Consider the following 18,406-nt stretch of genomic DNA (forward strand, 5'->3'; position numbering starts at 1 on the left):
ACAACCCACCCAGCACCAGCAGGGCAGAGGGGGCTGCCAGGAGCGTGCTGGAACAAGGAGCCGGGCTCTCAGGGCTGCACGTGGCCCGGGGGCAGAAGCATTTTGGTGTCACTGTTGGCGAGGCAAAGGGTGGCAGAGAATCCTGTCACCCGCCTGGTGAGGCTGGAGCAGGAATCCCTCCTTATGGGGTGTGTTTGGAGGTGGTGGGGGCTGAGGGGAGCCCCAAGAGAGGGGCTGTGTGGGTGCAGGGTGAGCACCGCACAGCCACGAGGGATCTCTTGCTACAGGAGGAAAGACAACGGCCCAGAGGGGCTGCGGGGTGGTTTTCCCCAGCCCTGCAATTATCCCAGTGCTCAGGTTGGTCTGGGAGCAGCTCCACCTTCCCCTCCACCGACAGCAGGGCTGCCAGAGCTGTCCCCGTAACCTGCAGCGCGAGAGGCGAGGGCCAAGGCACCGGCAGAGCCTTTGAACGCGAGCCGGCTTCCTGGGCTAGCAGGGTGTAACCGCCTGAAAAGGCAGCTCCACGAGAAACAAAAAGGGCAGGGGAAAAACCCATTCACCCACCCCGCCAGGAGCCAAAGAGGGAGGCCGTGTCTGCAGCCAGGACTGCACATGCCTCTCCCGGCTGGACGGGACCTGCTCCCTTCCCCAGCCAGAGCCTGCGAGGCGAAGGAGGGGAGAGCAGGAGAGCTGCAGAAATTCATTACCTCTCACATGACAGAGGGATCAGTCGGCTCCTAGCAGAGCCCCGGCGAGGTTTCCCTCATTGAAGACGGGAGAGAATCACAAAAATAATTAGAGAGATTCCATCTCAGCCAGCTTATGAAAGCACCGACTTTATACACAACAGATTGGCAACAGCACAAAGATGGATGTGAAAGGCAAGAGCGTTTGCAATGTCAGACAGATCAGAGACAGAAGCTCATCAAAAAATGGCCCAGGGCAGATAGGAGTTAAAAAAAGAAAAGGAAAAAAAAAAAAAGAAGGAAAGGAAACGACCCTTCTGGAGATAAAAACCGTAACTCCTGTCTGTGACACGGTGATATGCCCCCCTCCTGCCTGCAGAAAGGATCCCTGGTGAAAATTCATCATCTCCCCGTGGAGATCGGGGTTAAAAAACTTCACCTGGAGACAATCGCTCGCTGTGTTCTGCTCGGCCGGGAGCCAGCGAGCTGGTCAGCAGCGGGATTTAGGGGCCTGAGGACAAACATCAGCTGAAGGATGCTCAGCTGGGCTCCCCGGGGCTGGAAGGGGAGAGCTCCAGGCGCTGCACCACAAGGCGTGACGCTGCTCGCGCCGGGTTCGGCCAGCCGTGCAGGGCAGGACCCTTGAAAGCGTGCTGAACAGCTCAAGCAACGGGCAGAAGGCTTTCAGGGGGGGATGGGAAAGGCCAGACTTCTCTAATTAGAAAAGAGGTTTGCACTTAGTCACCCAGTGTAGTGCCTGGGGCTGTAACTCCAGACACTGCTGCGCACAGGCTGACAGTTCTCTCAGACACCAAGCTGTCAGCCCGGGCTTTGTAACCAGAGACAGTTTCCACAGGGGAAAACAACCTCTGTGCTCACCAGCGGCAGAGGAGAGCCCTTCTGCTTCTACAGGCACTTCCAGCAGGGTGGGGAACAGCCCCAGTGTCACCCACCAAAGGCAGCGCCAGCACTGGGGACCCCACGGCAGGTCCAATGCAGCGGCTCTCAGGCACTTCAGGTTCACGACGACCCTCGTTGATGTGATGCGAGACCAGCTCTGGTTCTGTGAGAACCATCGTCAGGAGCTCCCCGTCGTTGCAGCTCCCTTCTGGGCGCAGGGACACGGCACAGGCAGGCTACACGGAGCCTCCGCACCCGCAGGGTGAGGCTGGATGCTGCTCCGCTCACCTCCAGCTCACTGCGGAGGTGACTCTTCCACGGCAGCTGAAAGACAAAAAACAACACCGTGAATAAGCCCTAAGCCAGCGCTGGATGAAGCTGCAGCGAGGAGTGTCCTGCAGCAAGAGATGAGCAATGCAAACCCTGCCCTGCTGCCCCTGGAAGAGTCAGTGGCAGAGCCCAAGCAGGAGGAAATATCTCGAGGCTCGCGCCTTCCTCCTCCTCTCCAGCACGCCCGGCTTCTCCCAGTTATCCCAGGCCTGTGTTTGCAGTGGGATTGAGCAAAGGGTGCAGCAGCAGTCTCACAATAAAGCGGGCACAAGTCCAAACCGGTCAAAAACAGCGCTGGCCACATGGGAGGAAACCGCAGAGCGGTGCACAACTGCCGCCCCAAAGGTGGAGCGCGGCTCGGCAGTGCCAGCACCCCTCCCAGCTCACAGCCAGACCTGAAAGTGGCTGGAACATCAAACGTGTCGCCAGCTCGGGCTCTTTTTGGAGAGCTTTCCAGGGGACTGAGCTGCGTGAAAGCCTGAAGTAAGAATTTCAGCCCTGGTGCTGAATCTCGCAGCCGAGCCTCTGTGCGCTCAGCCCCTGGGAGCCCATAACCCAGCTGCTCAGCGTGACTCCAGCACGGGAAGGGGGGTGCAGCTTGCAGCATTTTGCTCCCACGGCAAATTCCCTGCTTGTTCCTGAGCCCGGGGATTTGGCTGTTCCCCCGGTACCCTTCACAGCAGCACGCATCACGTGAGAGCTCGGCACTCATGGCAGCACCGGGACCGATGCCGCTGCGCTGGGGCAGCCAGCGGGCCTCCTCCCCTCGGGGCTGTAATTAGCCTCCTTGAAGTGGGCTGGGGCTGGGATCCCTCAGCCCAGAGCTGAGGCCATAATCAGCCCGGCAGAGGAGGAAGAAAGGCCCCCTCCAGCACTCTGGGCCAGGCTCCCATCGTACGCCCAGGCAGCGGAAGGGCAGGGTGATGCCACGGGCACGTTGTAACCACGCAGCGAGGCTGCCTTTGGCCCCAGCTGAGAGGAACCACAAAAACCATCGCTATCTTTTCCAAACCACAACGGAGAGCCGGCAGCCAAAACGACGCCTCAAATCTCAGCTTCTTATTTCAGCAGCAGCAATTAAGAGGGCCGCTCTTTCGGGATACTCGGCACGCCAGCTCCCCACCAGCTGCAGCCTGGCCAGCCCACCTGGCCGGGAGCGCGTGAGCCAGCCTCTGCCACCCCTCTCTGCTCCCCCAGCCCAGGGAAAACAGCAGTGCCACAGGGCGGTGCGGCAGAAGGGGAGTATTTCTGCACTTCAGGTTATTTCTGTTCCTCTAGATGGACAGGAATAATGCACAGCTATGTGCCGGGGTTGCTCGGCGCAGCTCTGGGCACAAGGCATCGTGTCTGGCTGGGCTGTGAGAGCAGGAATCTCGGCAGCAAAGCCTCTACTCACGCTTTACAGCCAGCAGCGTGTTCCCGTGGCAGCAGGCTACGGAGGTCACCAGGTATGGATGCGTCTCCTCCAGCTGCACAGGCCTCGGCGCTCCCGTTTCCTCGTCCTTCCTGCCCAAGCGTCCCCTGGCTCCTTTCCCCCAGGTGCACACCTCGCCGTCTGCAGAGGGACACAGCTGGCTGCACGCAGGGCTCCCGGTGGCCTTCACCAGGGAACAGCCTCCCCTCCACCTGGAGCTTTCTCCTGCCTTGACTGGCAACATGAACTCCAGGCACAGGGAAGTCAGGGCCTGCTGCAGCCCAGCACGCGGGGGTTTAAGCCTCACCTGCTCCGATGGCCACGGTGAAGGCGTCCCCACAAGCCACCACGGTGACCTTCATGGCCTGCAGCCCCACCACCAGGTGTGGCACGCGACTGTTGCGGCAGGAGTTGGTGCCCAGCTGCCCGTGCTGGTTGCTCCCAAAGGTGTAACACTGGCCAGAAGCTGACAACAGAGAGAGGAGAAACAAAGGAGGTGTCAAAGGATGTAAGGAAGCCCCAAACCTCTAACAGAGATGGGAAAAACGAATGGGTTTCACCCGAGGATGCACAGAACCCCTTTGCTCTCTACCACGCTGAGCATCCTACTCCACAGAGCTCCAGCGCTGGGAGCAGGCTGGCTCTTGAGCTTCTTTTAGGCTTTTATCTACAAGAAAGGGAGGAAGAGAGAGCAAAGGCAGCCCCCTCTCAGGGGTCAGGGCACCCACGCCTCACCTGTGACCGCAGCAGAGTGCGCCGTACCGATGTCAGCGCACACAATCGGCTCTTGGTTCAAGGGGGCTGACTGGGCGCACGTGAACACGGTGGCCTCTTCCACCTGGTCCTCCGGGGAAGGTTCTTCTGCTGATCTGATCTGGTCCAGGCCCAGCTTGTTACACCTGCAAAGAGAAAAGGGCAGCTGAGAGCTGGCTGAAGCCAGCCTCAAATCCTGCCCGAGCATAAATGCAGCCCCAGCAGTGAGAAGCTGGGGAGCAGCATCACACGGAGATGTCTTCTCGAGACCATCTTTGTGGTGGATGCAGCAAGGGCCTGAGGAAGCTGTAAGGCGGGCTCTGAGGTCTCCCAGACCCTCGTTTCCCCTACCTGTTGCTCCCACAAGCGAGAATCTGGTTCTTCACTGTGAGGACCATGGAGGAATCGATGCCACAGATGACCCGCTGAGCCTCGTGCTCCGGTGGGACTGCTACCTGCTGGGGGGAGTTATGGCACTCCAGGGTGCCCAGCCCAAGCCGACCTGGCAGGAGGAACAAAGCAGGGCACAGCTGAGGGAAAGGCACAAACTGAGCACACCCCCAGGAGCCACTGCACCAACGGGGCTGCCTGCGAGAGCCCAGCCTGGGATTTATCACAAGGAAAGGCAGTGAAAACCTCAAGCACGGGGGCCCTGGTATGCGCTGAAGCAGCTGCAACTTGTCCACACCCACCCAGCCTGGCACATCTGGAGCGGACTGCAGGCGAGCAGGGCCACGTGGGAGCAGGCAACGGAAAGCAGGAGCCCCGTTTGGCTCAGCAGAGCCCTTCTTACCATTATCCCCTCTGCCCCAGGCAAAGACTTCCCGTTCGTTGGAAACTGCCAGGACGTGGGACGCGCCACAGGCCACCTGCACCATCTCGTAGCCCAGCAGGGCCTCCACGATCTTGGGCTGGCAGGGGAAGAGCAGCAGCCGTCAGCCGAGACCTCCCAGCCCGCCCGGCTGCTCCCATCCCTCCCACCCTGTCCCCCCCCCCCAAGCCCCAGCGCAGCGCTGGCACCATCCCAGTTTTCATCCAACACAAACACCGGCGAATTTTTTTTTGTTTTTCTGTTCCAAACAGCCTTCAAAGGGTTTTAAGAGACTACGTGCACGCAGCGCAGAAGATAACGCAAACATCTCAGGGGCGGAAGAAAGCAGCCAGCACAACGGTTTGGAGAGGGAAGAGGTGCAGCCCAAGGGCTGGGATTCGCCCCCCTGCCCGTGCGGGGAGTGCCAGGGGCTGTTAACGCCCGCTCTGAGCAGGCAGGGGCTTGGTGCAGGATGCGTTGGCTGAAAAGCTCCGGTGCAGAGGAGCCGTGAGCCATCGCCACGTCCTCGTTAGGGCGTGGGGAGACCGCGATCTCCACGGTTCGTCCAGCCCCTGCTGTGACCTGCTGTTAGATCTGACACCTCGCCGCGGCAAGCCTCCTGCTCATTATGTGCCTGAAGTGAAAAGCACCATTTGCTGGGAGCTGGCTGCTGCTCCCAATTGGTTTCCCCCCCCCTCAAGCAATAAACACCCAGCAGCTCAGCTCCGGCCGGAGCGAGGCACAAATGAGCCAGCTGACCACAGAGACAAATGGCACCAGTCCCCAGGCTCGGCTGGAAGCCATCGGCTGCTGCCACATCCGAGGGCAGGCGAGGAAGAAGCTGGAAGGGAACAACAACCCCTCAGCCCCGGCGCTGGGAGCCAATCGGAAACACACAGCTCTTCTTTAAATACTGGCTCTTTTGAAAAATAACTTTTCTCAGTGAACCCTGGCAGCTGCAGGCCAAGAGTGAAGCAGGCAGGTGTGTGATTGGAGGCAGGCTCCAAGCTGGGCGCCTGCCAACAGCAACCACAAGGCAGCTCTTGACTTCCCCCGCGCTCAAAGGGATCATTGTGCGGGGCGGGGGGGAGAGGCTGGAGAGAAAAAGAGAGAGGCAGGTTGGGCTTTTTAAAACCCGCAGCGACGAGGAGAGGAGGGGGAGGGCTGCGGATGCCAGAGCACGCCTGGGATGCACACCCCCGGCGCTGGGATGAGCCGTCTCACGTGGCGGATAAAGCACAATCCGTCCCCTGCCCCGGGGGGAGCAGCGTGCCCGGCCCCTCGGCAACAAACCTGGCTGACATCCGTGAAGTTTCCGTGCCCCAAACAGCCGTTGCTGCCACTGCCGAAAGTCATGATGATCCCCCGGTCTGGGAAGGCAGAACGAGGTGGTGTTAGTGGTACACGTGATGCCCTGAGAGGCACACAACACACACACAGAGCCCACAGGGGCTTCAGCAAGCTTCCAGGGAGCAGCAGCCTCGATGCGCCGCGACAGCTCGCCAAACAACCATCAGGGTGATAGCGGGGCGCTGAGATAACATTGGTGCAGCTGTGTACGCAGGAGCTGCCGGCTGCACGGCCTGGCAAGGTGTTAAATACACAGAGCTGCTCAGCCAGCAGCCGCCCAGCAGAGCGCTGGCAGGAAACGCCACGGGGAGGGAGGACAAACACATGCTGGTGGGGTTGCTCGTCTGTCATCTACTGCCCTGAGCCCCTGCAGAAGGGCAAACAGAGCTCCCAAAGGACCCCCGGGAGGGTTTTGCTCCCTCGGGCTGGTGTGCATGCTCTCCTCCCAGCCAGAAAGCCTCGTGGCTCGCTTTAACAGGGCGTCAGACCCTGCCTTCCTGCAGCTGAGGACAACCAGCCCCCCAGGAGCTCACAGAAACCCCTCGTGCTGACTTCTTGTTGCCGTGCCAGTCCCCACCAGTCACTGCCTGTGTCCCTGTCACGCTCGCACAGTACGTGACAGAAAATGCCTGAAGTTCCCAGACATTCCTCACGCTCCAGGCCCCACTGCTCAGGCCATTTCTGGCTTCAGGTGACACCGCTGCAGGCAGGACAACAAGCTGAATGCATTTATTGCCTTCCCCACACCAGACGGACCTTTGGGACCTGGCTGATCAGCACCACATCACGTGAGGTCCTGTGATTCGTGCCTGACCCCACCTGATGCTCCACAGAACCCTTCATTTCACCCCAGCCCAGTGCATATCCCATTTCTGCTCCGAGCAGGTAGCCCAGGCTGTCACACTGCGTTTGTAACAGCACCAAACCAGGCTGGGACTCAGCTGGGACTCACCCAGGCACCAAACCAGGCAGTCCTGGGACTCATCCAGGCAAAGGCGCACGGCAGCAGCTCACCTGTGAGACAGGCTGTGAAGAGATCGCCGCAGGACACGTGTTTGATGGTCACACCGGACTGGCCCTCCAGAATCACAGAATCACAGAATCACAGAATTTTCTAGGTTGGAAGAGACCTCAAGATCATCGAGTCCAACCTCTGACCTAAAACTAACAGTCCCCACTAAACCATATCCCTAAGCTCTACATCTAAACGTCTTTTGAAGACTTCCAGGGATGGTGACTCCACCACCTCCCTGGGCAGCCCGTTCCAATGCCTCACAACCCTTTCAGTAAAGAAGCTCTTCCTAACATCTAACCTAAAACTCCCCTGGCGTAACTTTAGCCCATTCCCCCTCGTCCTGTCACCAGACACATGGGAGAACAGGCCAACCCCCACCTCGCTACAGCCTCCTTTAATGTACTTATACAGAGCAATAAGGTCACCCCTGAGCCTCCTCTTCTCTAGGCTGAACAAGCCCAGCTCCTTCAGCCGCTCCTCGTAGGACTTGCTCTCCAGGCCCCTCACCAGCTTCGTCGCCCTTCTTTGGACCCGCTCGAGCACCTCGATGTCCTTCTTGTAGCGAGGGGCCCAAAACTGAACACAGTACTCGAGGTGCGGCCTCACCAGAGCCGAGTACAGGGGGACGATCACCTCCCTAGCCCTGCTGGTCACAGTGTTTCTGATACAAGCCAGGATGCCGTTGGCCTTCTTGGCCACCTGAGCACACTGCTGGCTCATATTCAGCTGACTGTCCACCATCACTCCCAGGTCCTTCTCTGCCTGGCAGCTCTCCAACCATTCCTCTCCCAGCCTGTAGTTCTGCTTGGGGTTATTGCGCCCCAGGTGCAGGACCCGGCACTTGGCCTTGTTGAACATCATACAGTTGACCTCAGCCCATCGGTGCAGCCTATCCAGATCCTCCTGCAGAGCCTTCCTACCCTCGAGCAGATCGACATATGCACCTAACTTGGTGTCATCTGCAAACTTACTGAGGGTGCACTCAATGCCGTCATCCAGATCATTGATGAAGATGTTAAAGAGGACCGGCCCCAGCACCGAGCCCTGGGGGACGCCACTAGTGACTGGCCTCCAACTGGACTTGGCTCCATTCACCACAACTCTTTGGGCCCGGCTATCCAGCCAGTTTCTAACCCAACGAAGCGTGCGCCAGTCCAAGCCAAGAGCAGCCAGTTTCTTGAGGAGAATGCTGTGGGAGACGGTGTCAAAAGCCTTGCTGAAGTCAAGGTAGACCACATCCACAGCCTTTCCCTCGTCCACCCAGCGCGTCACTTTGTCGTAGAAGGAGATCAGGTTCGTCAAGCAGGACCTGCCTTCCATAAACCCATGCTGGCTGGGCCTGATCGCCTGCTTGCCCTTCAAGTGCCGCATGATGACTCCCAAGAGGATCTGCTCCATGAGCTTCCCTGGTACTGAGGTCAAACTGACCGGCCTGTAGTTCCCCGGGTCTGCCCTCCGGCCCTTCTTGTAGATGGGCGTCACATTTGCTAGCCGCCAGTCAGCTGGGACCTCCCCCGATAGCCAGGACTGCTGATAAATGATGGATAGGGGCTTGGCCAGCTCCTCTGCCAGTTCTCTCAGTACCCTTGGGTGGATCCCATCCGGCCCCATCGATTTGTGGACATCCAAGTGCCGTAGCAGGTCACCTACCAGTTCTTCGTGGATGGTGAGGGCCACATCCTGCTCCCCGTCCCCTTCCACCAGTTCTGGGTACTGGGTATCCAGAGAGCAACCGGTTTTGCCGCTAAAGACTGAGGCAAAGAAGGCATTGAGCACCTCCGCCTTTTCCTCATCTCTTGTAACTAAGTTTCCCCCTGCATCCAGTAAAGGATGGAGATTCTCCCTAGTCCTCCTTTTTGTGTTGATGTATTTATAAAAGCATTTTTTATTATCTTTAACGGCAGTAGCCAGATTGAGCTCCAGACGAGCTTTGGCCTTCCTAATCTTGTCCCTGCACAGCCTCGCTACATCCTTATAGTCCTCCTTAGTGGCCTGCCCAATTTTCCAAAGATTATAAACCCTCTTTTTTCTCCTAAGCTCAAGCCACAATTCTCTGTTGAGCCAGGCTGGTCTTCTTCCCCGCTGGCTCATCTTTGGGCGCATGGGAATAGACCGCTCCTGCGCCATTAGGATTTGCCTCTTAAAGAGCGCCCAGCCTTCCTGGACCCCTCTGCCCTTCAGAACCGCCTCCCATGGGACTCCACCAACTAGTGTCCTGAGCAAACGGGAAACAAACTGAGGCTGCAGCTGCTCGGTGGCTCCTGGCAGAGAGGGGCCTCCTGCAGCACCCATCGGGGGAGCCTGGAGAGGAGAAGCACCAAGAGATGGGCAGGAGAATCAAGTTAGGCCCCTTCCCACAGTGCCACCCACGTCCTGGACTAGGCTGTGGTCTGGGGGACGCAGGGCCAGGACCTGTGCGGTGAGGGGAAGTTTCTCCTCCTCAGAAATCACCTCGGAGCCCTCGGCGGCCGCTGCCCGCCCCAGGTTCCCCGTGGCTCACCTCCCACATGATGAGCCGCCCCGATTTGGTGACCCCGGCCTTCTGCGTCCTGCCAGCAGACACCTGCACCACTTCGGTGTTGAGCATGGGCAGGCGGAGCGGGGTGGTGATGCCGCTCCCCCAGGTGTAGATGGACGACAGGGGAGGAGGGATTCCCGTCCTGGCTGAGCCACCTCGAACACCTGCGGGTCAAACAGCGACGTTTCTTAATGTCCTTTCTCCCGAGTGCCTCTCTGACCCCCTGACACCCAAGGAAGAGGTTTTTTTTTTTTTGGAAGCTTCCTGCCAGGACTCACCCCGTGGCCTGGCGCTGCTCACTCGTCCCCCCGTCCGGCCGTGGGTCACTGCTGGCACGGGAGCCAGGGGCTTTTCAGGCCTGCCAAATGAAAACCCAATCCTTACTGCCAGCTCAGGGCCACCCCAGAAGGTCTGGACAGCCCTACAGCAGAAGCCACAGCTGACTGGCTCACAGAACGGCCTCGGCAGGTGCTTTAAGCCACCTGAGAAAGGGAAGTCGGTGTCAGCGTGCTTCCCCCCCGAGCTCCCAGCTCTCTGTTACCGCCACGACAAGCCCACACCTGCTGCGGCCACAAGCCACAGGGCCTGCAGCTGCTGCACGTTGGGTACTGCAGCAGAACAGCACGGGGACAACCCTTTGTGGGGCTTGTAACACAGACAACGAGCTGGTCTGACGCGTTGTGAGCCCTGGCAGCCCCTCCCGAGGGGCGCAGCCGTGGCAGGATCGCTTGCCTCCTCATTTTAACGCTGCCCACGTCGGTGTAGAGGTTGAGAAGGGGGCGAATGCAGATGGCCTGGGCCATGATCTCGTTCAGCTGCGGCCGTTTGGAGGGGTCCAGGTTCAGCATGCTGAGGATGAGCTGGCGCAGGTCTGGGCTGTACCTGTCCGATATTGGGGCGAACGTCCCACTCATGATCTTCAGCACCAAGGCAGGGAGATTCTGAGAGAAAACGAGACAGAGACGTACAGTGGCTGGGCAGGCAGAGGCGAGGCCAAGGCTTAAGACACTCTCAGCACTGCCCTCTGCCTTCACATCGTCAGGCGCAGCGAGGAGTGAACCAAGCAGGCATTTTCACCTCTGTAAGGGATCAGGATCACAGCTCCCTGCACTGCACACAAACCCGATCTGTCTTACCGCAGCTTCAAACGCTCTCTTGAGGCTGGCGAGCTCGTACAGCACACAGCCCAAAGCCCAGATGTCGCTCTTCTGGTTGTAAGGCTTCCCTTCACAGAGCTCTGGGGAGATGTAGCAGGGAGTTCCCACAACCTGAAAGGGATGGAGAAATCTACAGCGACGCTGTGAAAGGCAGGAAGGTGGAAGAACAGCTTGGTTTACAGCCCAGGGCACTGACTGGCTGGAGCACCAAAGCTCAGGGGAGCTGGGCGTTTGTTCCCCGGTGTCAAAGTCTGGCTGACAATCTCGGTAAAAAATATGAGGATTTGCCTCCTGGAGGCCTCCCTTGCACATACTGAGATTTCCTCTCATTTTGCTCCTGTTCACTTGAGAGAATCAAAGCCCAGAGCAATGAGCACGATATAAACGCCCAGCCAGGTCTGACCAGGTAGGGAACGATACCAAAATCTCAGGCACAGAGAGGAGATTAAGGCAAGGCAGGACAGCGGGGCACTGGCAGGAATTCAGGTGCCAGGTGTGTGTCAAATGAGCCTGCAAACACCATCCCTTAGGGTGGCAACAGGAGAATCTCAACTGACCCTCACCAAGCAGCTCTTGCCCACTTTTCTGCAGCCTAAAGAACCACAACAAATTTGGGCACAAAGCTACCAGCCTGTATGAACTCCGAGGAGCAAGGCAGCACTGCGTGGCCTGCTGCGAGTATCCTACCTCCAACCTTACTCCTACTGCAGCTCCCTAAAGACCATCACGAGCCAAGCCCAGCATTTCCAGCCTGCTGCCGTGGCTGTAAGCAGCTCCCCTGCGAGGCCAGGCCACCCACCGTGTAGGCTTTGCTCTTGCTGCTCAGGATTTTGGAGATGCCAAAGTCCCCAATCTTGACGATCATGCGGTGCTTGTCCAAGAGGATGTTCTGCGTCTTCAGGTCGCGGTGCAGGATCTGCTTGGTGTGCACGTGGTGAAGAGCCAGGAGGATCTGCACGAAGAAGTGCAGGATGGTGTCCTCATCCAGCAAGGAGTTGCAGCGCTTGTGAATAAACTCCGCCAGCGTGCCCCCTGCAAAAGGGCAGCCAAGGGCTGTCAGCAAGGGTGGCTGCACAGGGCAGCACGAGCCCAGTCTAAAAATGTGGGGGATTTAGCATCTTAATGAGCCAAGCACATGGGAAAGAACACGTCCTGGTGGGACATGTGGCACGTTCTCTCCGTGCTCCCGAGACCGTGCAGAGAACAATGGCAGCACAGTTGGTGGGATGAAGAAACAGCGAGGGAGAAGTCGCTGTTGACACACTGTCAAAGGCAGCAGGAAAACGGAACGCGAAAATTACAGCTCCTGGAGCCCTGTCAGGACACAAACCTCGATGGCAGAACAAGATAAGCCTGTTCTGCAGACAAAAATTCTTGCAGTCCAAGAGGCCACGTGGCACTGAGAGGCCCCTGTCGAGAAGGAGAGGTCTCAATTCAGGTTTCCTGCGAAACTTTTAACAAGCTCTCATGCAAATGTTGAGTTAATCTTACACTCCACGGCAAGTCTCGTTAGAAATCACATCTTCCCACACAGATCTGTGCGACCAACAGCGTGGCCAAGAGCTGACAAAAGGAAACACAAGCGAAACCCAAACCCGGGGCAGATGGTGGAACGCTTATCATCGGCACGGGTGTCAGAAATCTCTTTGTATCTGTTAGGAGTAGCGGGCATAAGGCATGTAAGCACAGAAATACGGGACGGCTGGGGGTTGGCAGGGACCCGTGGAGGTCCTCACGTCCACCCCCTGCTCACTACAGACGATTGCCCAGGCCCACGACCAGATGGCTTCTGAGGATCTCCAGGGAGGGCGACTTCAGCACCTCTCTGGGCAACCTGTGCCAGTGCCCAGCCACTTGGCTCTTGGTCAGCTTGGCACCCACCAGGACGCACAGATGCTGCTCTGGAAAGATCTATAAGGGCCGTGTCTGCTCCAGAAGGCCTCGTTTGTAGTCTTGGGGGGTTCTGGAGGACAAAATTAGGCCACAGCAGATGGACCCATGGCGAGCTGAATGCTTGGTGTCCCCTGGAGCTGTCACAGGCTCGAGGGGCGAGCGGGGCGCACCTGGGGCGTACTCCATGGCGATCATGAGGGCCTTGTCCTCCAGGAAGTTCTCGTAGTACTCGATGACGTTGGGGTGGCTGAGCAGCTTCAGCACCTGGCACTCGTTCTGCGCCGCCAGCCGCTCGTCCTTGCTCATCTGCTCCACGGGGATCTGCTTCAGGATGACCAGCTTCTGGTCGGCCTTGCGCAGGCAAAGGTGGACGATGCTGCGGGGACACAGGGGGGGGGGGGACACACAGGGAGCCCTTGGGTGACACTTGGGCCTGGGGCTGTCGCGTTGCCATGGCAACGGGGCCTGCATGGCAACCCCTTCCCCATCCCGGGGGGGGTGCCATGTCCCGTCCCCCCCCCCCTTTTCCCGTTCCCATGGCAACAGCCAGGGTCAGCCCCCACCCCAGGGTGCCACCCTGACCCCGCGTTGCCATGGCAACGGGCCCCGGAGCCTGGTTGCCATGGTAACGAGGCCTGCGGCCTACCACCCCGCGGTGCCCTGCCGCCCCCCACCCCCTCACCCCCTCACCCCCAGAGCCCCCCTCAGCCGCCAGCCGTCCCCCCTCACCCGAAGGCCCCTCTCCCCACCACCCGGATCCGTTCGTATTTCTCCATCGCTCCCCTTGCAGGCCCAGGCCCCCCCCGTCTCCATGGAGACACTTCCGGGTTCCTCTACGGCGGCCGCGGGCGGACAAAACTCCCCGCTCCGCGCCCGTTATTCCCCCCCCCCACCTCGTTTTAGGGCCGTTCTATGGCCACGGAGCCCCCCCGGCGGCTCCTCACCGCTCCCCACCCCACCTGGGGGTCCCCTCCCGGCTGTTGGGTGCCCCCATCCCCTCCCTGCCGCCTCCCCAAGCCAGCTTTGCCCCCCCCCGGACCCCTCTCGGACCCCCCTGGGGGGGTCTCTGGCACCGGGGGGGGGGGGTCTCTGGCACTGGGGGGAGCCCCCCCTGCCCCAAGGAGGGTCACAGGGACAGCGGTGGCACTGCCACCCCCCCTCAAGCCATGCGGTGTGGCCGTGCTGCCATCTAGCGACACCCAACACGGCGCGATGGGGGCTGGGGGGGTCCCCAAAGCCCCCCCTGTAGCAGTTTGGGGTGGTTGGGGGCGAGGGGACAGCGCTGGGACACCAGAGGGGGGGCTCCGGGACACGCACACAGTGCCTGGGCTGGATGTGTAACGCCCTGCGGGTGGGAGACGCCTGGTGTGCACTAAAGGGGCCTCAAAGCCCCCCCAGCCCCAGCCCCCCAGCATGGACATGCAGTGCCCAATGCGTGCCCACGTCTGTGCAATGCCCAGGATGCACGTGCAGTGCTCGATGCACACACACACACATGGAATGCCCAGCATGGGTGTGCAATGGCTGATGCACACACATGTGCAATGCACAACATGCACACGCAATGGCCAATACACGCATGCACACGTGCAATACATGCAATGCCCAGCACAGCAGGGACAAAGAATGGCTGGTGTATGCACACGTATGTGCAATGCCCAGCATGGATGTGCAATGCACGGCATAGATGTGCAATGCCCAATGCACACATACATGTGTGCAATGTCCAGCATGGATGTGCAATGCCTGCACAGACATGCAATGGCTGATGCACACACACACACACGTGCAATGCCCAGCACAGACATGGGATGGCTGACGTGCACACATACACACAATGCACAACATGGACATGCAATGGCCAATGCATGCGCGCACACGTGCAATGCCCAGCACAGAGGTGCAATGCCCAATGCATGCACACACGTGTGCAATGTTTGGCACAGACATGCAATAAGCAGTACATGGACACCCGTGTGCAATGTTCAGCATGGACGTGCAATGCTCAGCAGGAACGTGCAATGCCCAGCACAGAGGTGCAATGCCCAATGCACAGCCACACGCACGTGCAATGCCCAGCATGGATGTGCAATGCCCAGCAGGAACGTGCAATGCCTGATGCACACCCCCACACGTGTGCAATGCCCAGCACGGATGTGCAATGCTCAGCAGGAACGTGCAATGCTCAGCACGGACATGCAATGCCCAATGCACACCCCCACGTGTGCAATGCCCAGCAGGAACATGCAATGCCTGGTGCACACCCCCACACATATGCAATGCCCAGCAGGAACATGCAATGCCCGGTGCATACCCCCACACGTGTGCAATGCTCAACATGGGCGTGCAATGCTCAGCAGGAACATGCAATGCCCAGCACGGACATGCAATGCCCAATGCACACCCACACACATGTGCAATGCCCAGCAGGAAAGTGCAATGCCCAATGCACACCCACACACATGTGCAATGCCCAGCAGGAAAGTGCAATGCCCGATGCACACCCCCACACATGTGCAATGCCCAGCATGGACATGCGATGCTCAGCAGGAACATGCAATGCCCAGCACGGACGTGCAATGCCCAGTGCACACCCCCACATGTGTGCAATGCCCAGCGTGGACGTGCAATGCCCAGCACAGACATGCAATGCCCAATGCACATCCCAGCACGTGTGCAATGCCCAGCAGGAACGTGCAATGCCCAATGCACACCCCCACACGTGTGCAATGCCCAGCAGGAACATGCAATACCCAACGCACACACACAACTGTGCAATGCCCAGCGTGGACATGCAACGCCCCATACACACCCCCACACGTGTGCAACCCCCATCCCATCCCCACACCCCCCCCATACCCCCTCCCCTCCACTCCCTCCCTCCCCCCGGCGCAGCCGCACTTCCCGCCACGAGCTGGCGCCGGCGGGCCCGGGCGGAGGGGGCGTGGCCGTGCGGGAAACCCCCAAGCCCCGCCCCCTCCCCCTTTGGCCACGCCCCCCCGCGCCCGGCAGCCCGCGCCAGCGCGCGCCCCGGGGCGCGGGCGCGGGAGCGGAGCGCGATGGGCCCCGGGTGGAGGGCGCCGTCGGTGGCGCTGGTGGGGGGCAGCGTGGCGCTGTTCGGGGGGCTCCGCCGGGCAGCCCTGGCCCTGCCCCGACCCGCGGCGGTGCGGAGCCGTCCCGGTAGGGTCTGGCGTTGGGGGAACCTCCTCGTTTCCTTCGCTCACTCCGTGCTGGCCGGGCTCTGGGCCCTGTTTAGGTACCGGGATGGGATGTTGGGGGGGGGGGGTAAGGGGTGAGGGGGGTGTTGGGGGGGGGGAGTTTCTCGCCTGCTTGGACTCCGATAGGGATCCCCTCGGGAGCCGGACACCCCCCCGAGCACGGGGAGCCCCGGTTTGTCCCGGCACTGGGGTGGGTTTGGGGTCCCGGGGCTGTACCCGCTGTGCTCACCCCATTTTCCCCCTTTTTCTGCTCCCCCCCCCAGCCTCTGGCAGTCCCCGGAGCTGCTCTCCGACATCCAGGACGGCTACAGCGTCTCAGGGCACCTGCTCGTCTGCTTCTCCTCAGGTAAGCAGCCACACGGCCGGGACACGCTGGGGACACATTGGGGACACGTTTGGGACACGTCCATCCTGTGGGACTGCACCCACCCAGCTCAGGGACCCCACACCAGCAGCAAGCCGCCTGCATGGCACCAGCACCCCATGGCACGGCTCCACCACAGGGCTCCCTACACAAAGCACGGGCTCACCGCCCTCCTTGGGGCACCCCAAACCCCTCCTGCACCCCATTTCCCGCAGCGGGGTGCCGGCACACAAACCTGACCCCCCCCCGTGTGCTCTCCCTCATCCCGCAGGCTACTTCATCCACGACAGCCTCGACATCATCTTCAACCACCAGTCCCGCTCGTCCTGGGAGTACCTGGTGCACCACGCCATGGTGAGCATGGGGAGGGGACGGGGCAGCTTGGGGGGGGGCTGCTGTGCTCCTGGGGCCGTGCAGCGAGGCGAGCCGCAGCCCTGGCTGCCAGGTAGGTTGTGCATCCAGGAGGGAGCCCAGCGGGGCAGGACGGCTGCCAGAGGCGGCTCCTGGCGCCGGGAGCACAGACAGGCTGCTGCTCCCTGGCACGGGGGCATGGCGTGGTGCTGGGGACTGAGCATTGGGGACTGAGATCCGCCCTCGGATCGGGTGCCTGCGGGGTCCCAGGGTCTCCAGGAGGGGATCTGGGTGCTCCCACCATACACCCGGAGCCTAGTGGGGGAGAGCTCGCGTCCTGCAGGGCTGTGCCCAACCTGGGGGCTGCTCCATCCCCATCCCCTTCTTTCTCCCCAGGCCATCTCTGCCTTCGTCTCGCTCATCATCACCGGCCGCTTCCTGGTGGCGGCGATGCTGCTGCTGCTGGTGGAGGTGAGCAACATCTTCCTCACCGCCCGCATGCTGCTCAAGATGAGCAACGTGCCTTCGCCGGCGCTCTACCGGGCCAACAAGTACGTCAACCTGGTGATGTATTTCGCCTTTCGCCTGGCCCCCCAGGCTTACCTCACCTGGTATTTCCTCCGCCACGTGGAGGTGCAGGGCCAGGGCGCCTTCCTGACGGCCAACCTGCTGCTGCTCGACGCCATGATCCTCATGTACTTCTCCCGCCTCCTGCGCTCCGATTTCTGCCCTTCCCTGCGCCAGGGGAGGGACGTGGACGGGGAGAAGTTCCTCATAGACTGAGAACGCCACCGGGCCTCTACCCTGCTCTTCATGTGCCTTAGGGCTCGCTCGCTCCCCGCCCCGTGGCCGCGGGCCCTGCGTTCACCCCCTCTGCAAGCCGCTGCTACCCTGCTGGACCAGCCCGACAGCCGAGCGGATGCCACCGAGCCCTGGGGACGTCCCCGAAGCCTGGGGGCAAATCCTGGGGAGGAGCAGCCCGAGCCTGCTTCGGCGCCAGCGTGGCCAGGGGAGGCCGGAGAGGGCTGGGAGGGAAGGGCCGCGGCCCTCCCGCGGTGGTGCTGGGTGCTCTGTGCATTAAATGGGTCTGTTCACTGCTGCCGCGGCGTGCCCAGGCTGGCTTTTTATTGTTTTTAATTTTTTGGGGGAGGAGGAGGGCTGAGGGCATGGGAAAGGATGTGCCCCAGCTCCCCGGGGAGGGCAGGGAGCCGGCACCGCGCCAGGGACCCCCTCGGGGACGCATCCAGCACGGTGCCGAAAAATCAAAGCTGCGGCTCTCCCTCGCTTTCCACTCGTGTTTTTCCTTTCTGCTCCCTCGGGGGTGAGCTCCTGCACCCCGAGGGCCTCGCGGGGATGGGGTGAAGGCATCAGGAGAGGGGCTGAGCCCGGCTGCGGTCCCTGACCCTCCTGGGCCCGGCGGCGTGGAGCCGTGACTCACCCGGCAGCCACGTGAAGCCGAGCTGGCATGGGAAGGCCGAGCGAGGCCACGGTTCTTCCTGGAACATCGCTGCCTGCTCAATCCCCTTGGGGCTGCCTCCGCCAGCCCCGCTGCCTCCAGCAGCCTCCCCACGGAGCCAGGGCGCAGCTCCCATGGGGCTGGAGCTGGCCCTGCCGGTCCTGTGGGGTGCAGGAGCAGTGGGGAGGCA

At 60.7% G+C, this 18,406-nt stretch overlaps 2 protein-coding genes across 3 annotated transcripts; one reads left to right on the forward strand and one right to left on the reverse strand.

Moving 5' to 3' along the window:
- Positions 1-804: 804 nt before the first annotated feature.
- Positions 805-13,697, reverse strand: NEK8 (NIMA related kinase 8). 2 transcript variants are annotated; one of them, XM_068656203.1, is made up of 16 exons: positions 13,557-13,697; positions 12,998-13,203; positions 11,734-11,966; positions 10,914-11,045; positions 10,510-10,718; positions 10,056-10,135; positions 9,760-9,941; positions 9,481-9,560; positions 7,259-7,329; positions 6,188-6,264; positions 4,877-4,994; positions 4,435-4,585; positions 4,066-4,229; positions 3,638-3,796; positions 3,313-3,471; positions 805-1,910 (listed from the first exon to the last, which is right to left on the reverse strand). In XM_068656203.1, the coding sequence occupies exons 1-16, from the start codon at positions 13,601-13,603 to the stop codon at positions 1,882-1,884; spliced, it is 2,097 nt and encodes a 698-aa protein (XP_068512304.1). In that variant the 5' UTR covers positions 13,604-13,697; the 3' UTR covers positions 805-1,881. The 2 variants fall into 2 exon arrangements, with proteins under 2 accessions (XP_068512304.1, XP_068512306.1); XM_068656205.1 differs by having other exon boundaries at positions 13,577-13,636.
- Positions 13,698-15,816: 2,119 nt separating this feature from the next.
- On the forward strand, positions 15,817-17,859 carry TLCD1 (TLC domain containing 1). The gene is made up of 4 exons (XM_068655982.1): positions 15,817-16,083; positions 16,309-16,391; positions 16,681-16,763; positions 17,157-17,859. Exons 1-4 carry the CDS (start codon positions 15,887-15,889, stop codon positions 17,541-17,543), a joined length of 750 nt encoding a protein of 249 aa, XP_068512083.1. The 5' UTR covers positions 15,817-15,886; the 3' UTR covers positions 17,544-17,859.
- The last annotated feature ends 547 nt before the right edge of the window (positions 17,860-18,406 follow it).

This window comes from Anas acuta, chromosome 19 (genome assembly GCF_963932015.1).
Source record: "Anas acuta chromosome 19, bAnaAcu1.1, whole genome shotgun sequence".
In the NCBI taxonomy this organism is placed as follows: Eukaryota; Metazoa; Chordata; class Aves; order Anseriformes; family Anatidae; genus Anas; species Anas acuta.

What these genes read in the sequence shown, in the direction of transcription:
- NEK8 (XM_068656203.1), bottom strand. Translation starts at nt 13,603, where the DNA reads ATGGAGAAATACGAACGGATCCGGGTGGTGGGGAGAGGGGCCTTCGG. An exon ending in GAGCAGCGCCAGGCCACGGG is followed by an intron (nt 9,942 to 10,055) that starts GTGAGTCCTGGC and finishes TTTGACCCGCAG; the next exon opens with GTGTTCGAGGTGGCTCAGCC. An exon ending in GGCGGCTCATCATGTGGGAG is followed by an intron (nt 9,561 to 9,759) that starts GTGAGCCACGGG and finishes TCTCCTCTCCAG; the next exon opens with GCTCCCCCGATGGGTGCTGC.
- TLCD1 (XM_068655982.1), top strand. Translation starts at nt 15,887, where the DNA reads ATGGGCCCCGGGTGGAGGGCGCCGTCGGTGGCGCTGGTGGGGGGCAGC. An exon ending in GCTCGTCTGCTTCTCCTCAG is followed by an intron (nt 16,392 to 16,680) that starts GTAAGCAGCCAC and finishes CTCATCCCGCAG; the next exon opens with GCTACTTCATCCACGACAGC. An exon ending in ACCTGGTGCACCACGCCATG is followed by an intron (nt 16,764 to 17,156) that starts GTGAGCATGGGG and finishes CTTTCTCCCCAG; the next exon opens with GCCATCTCTGCCTTCGTCTC.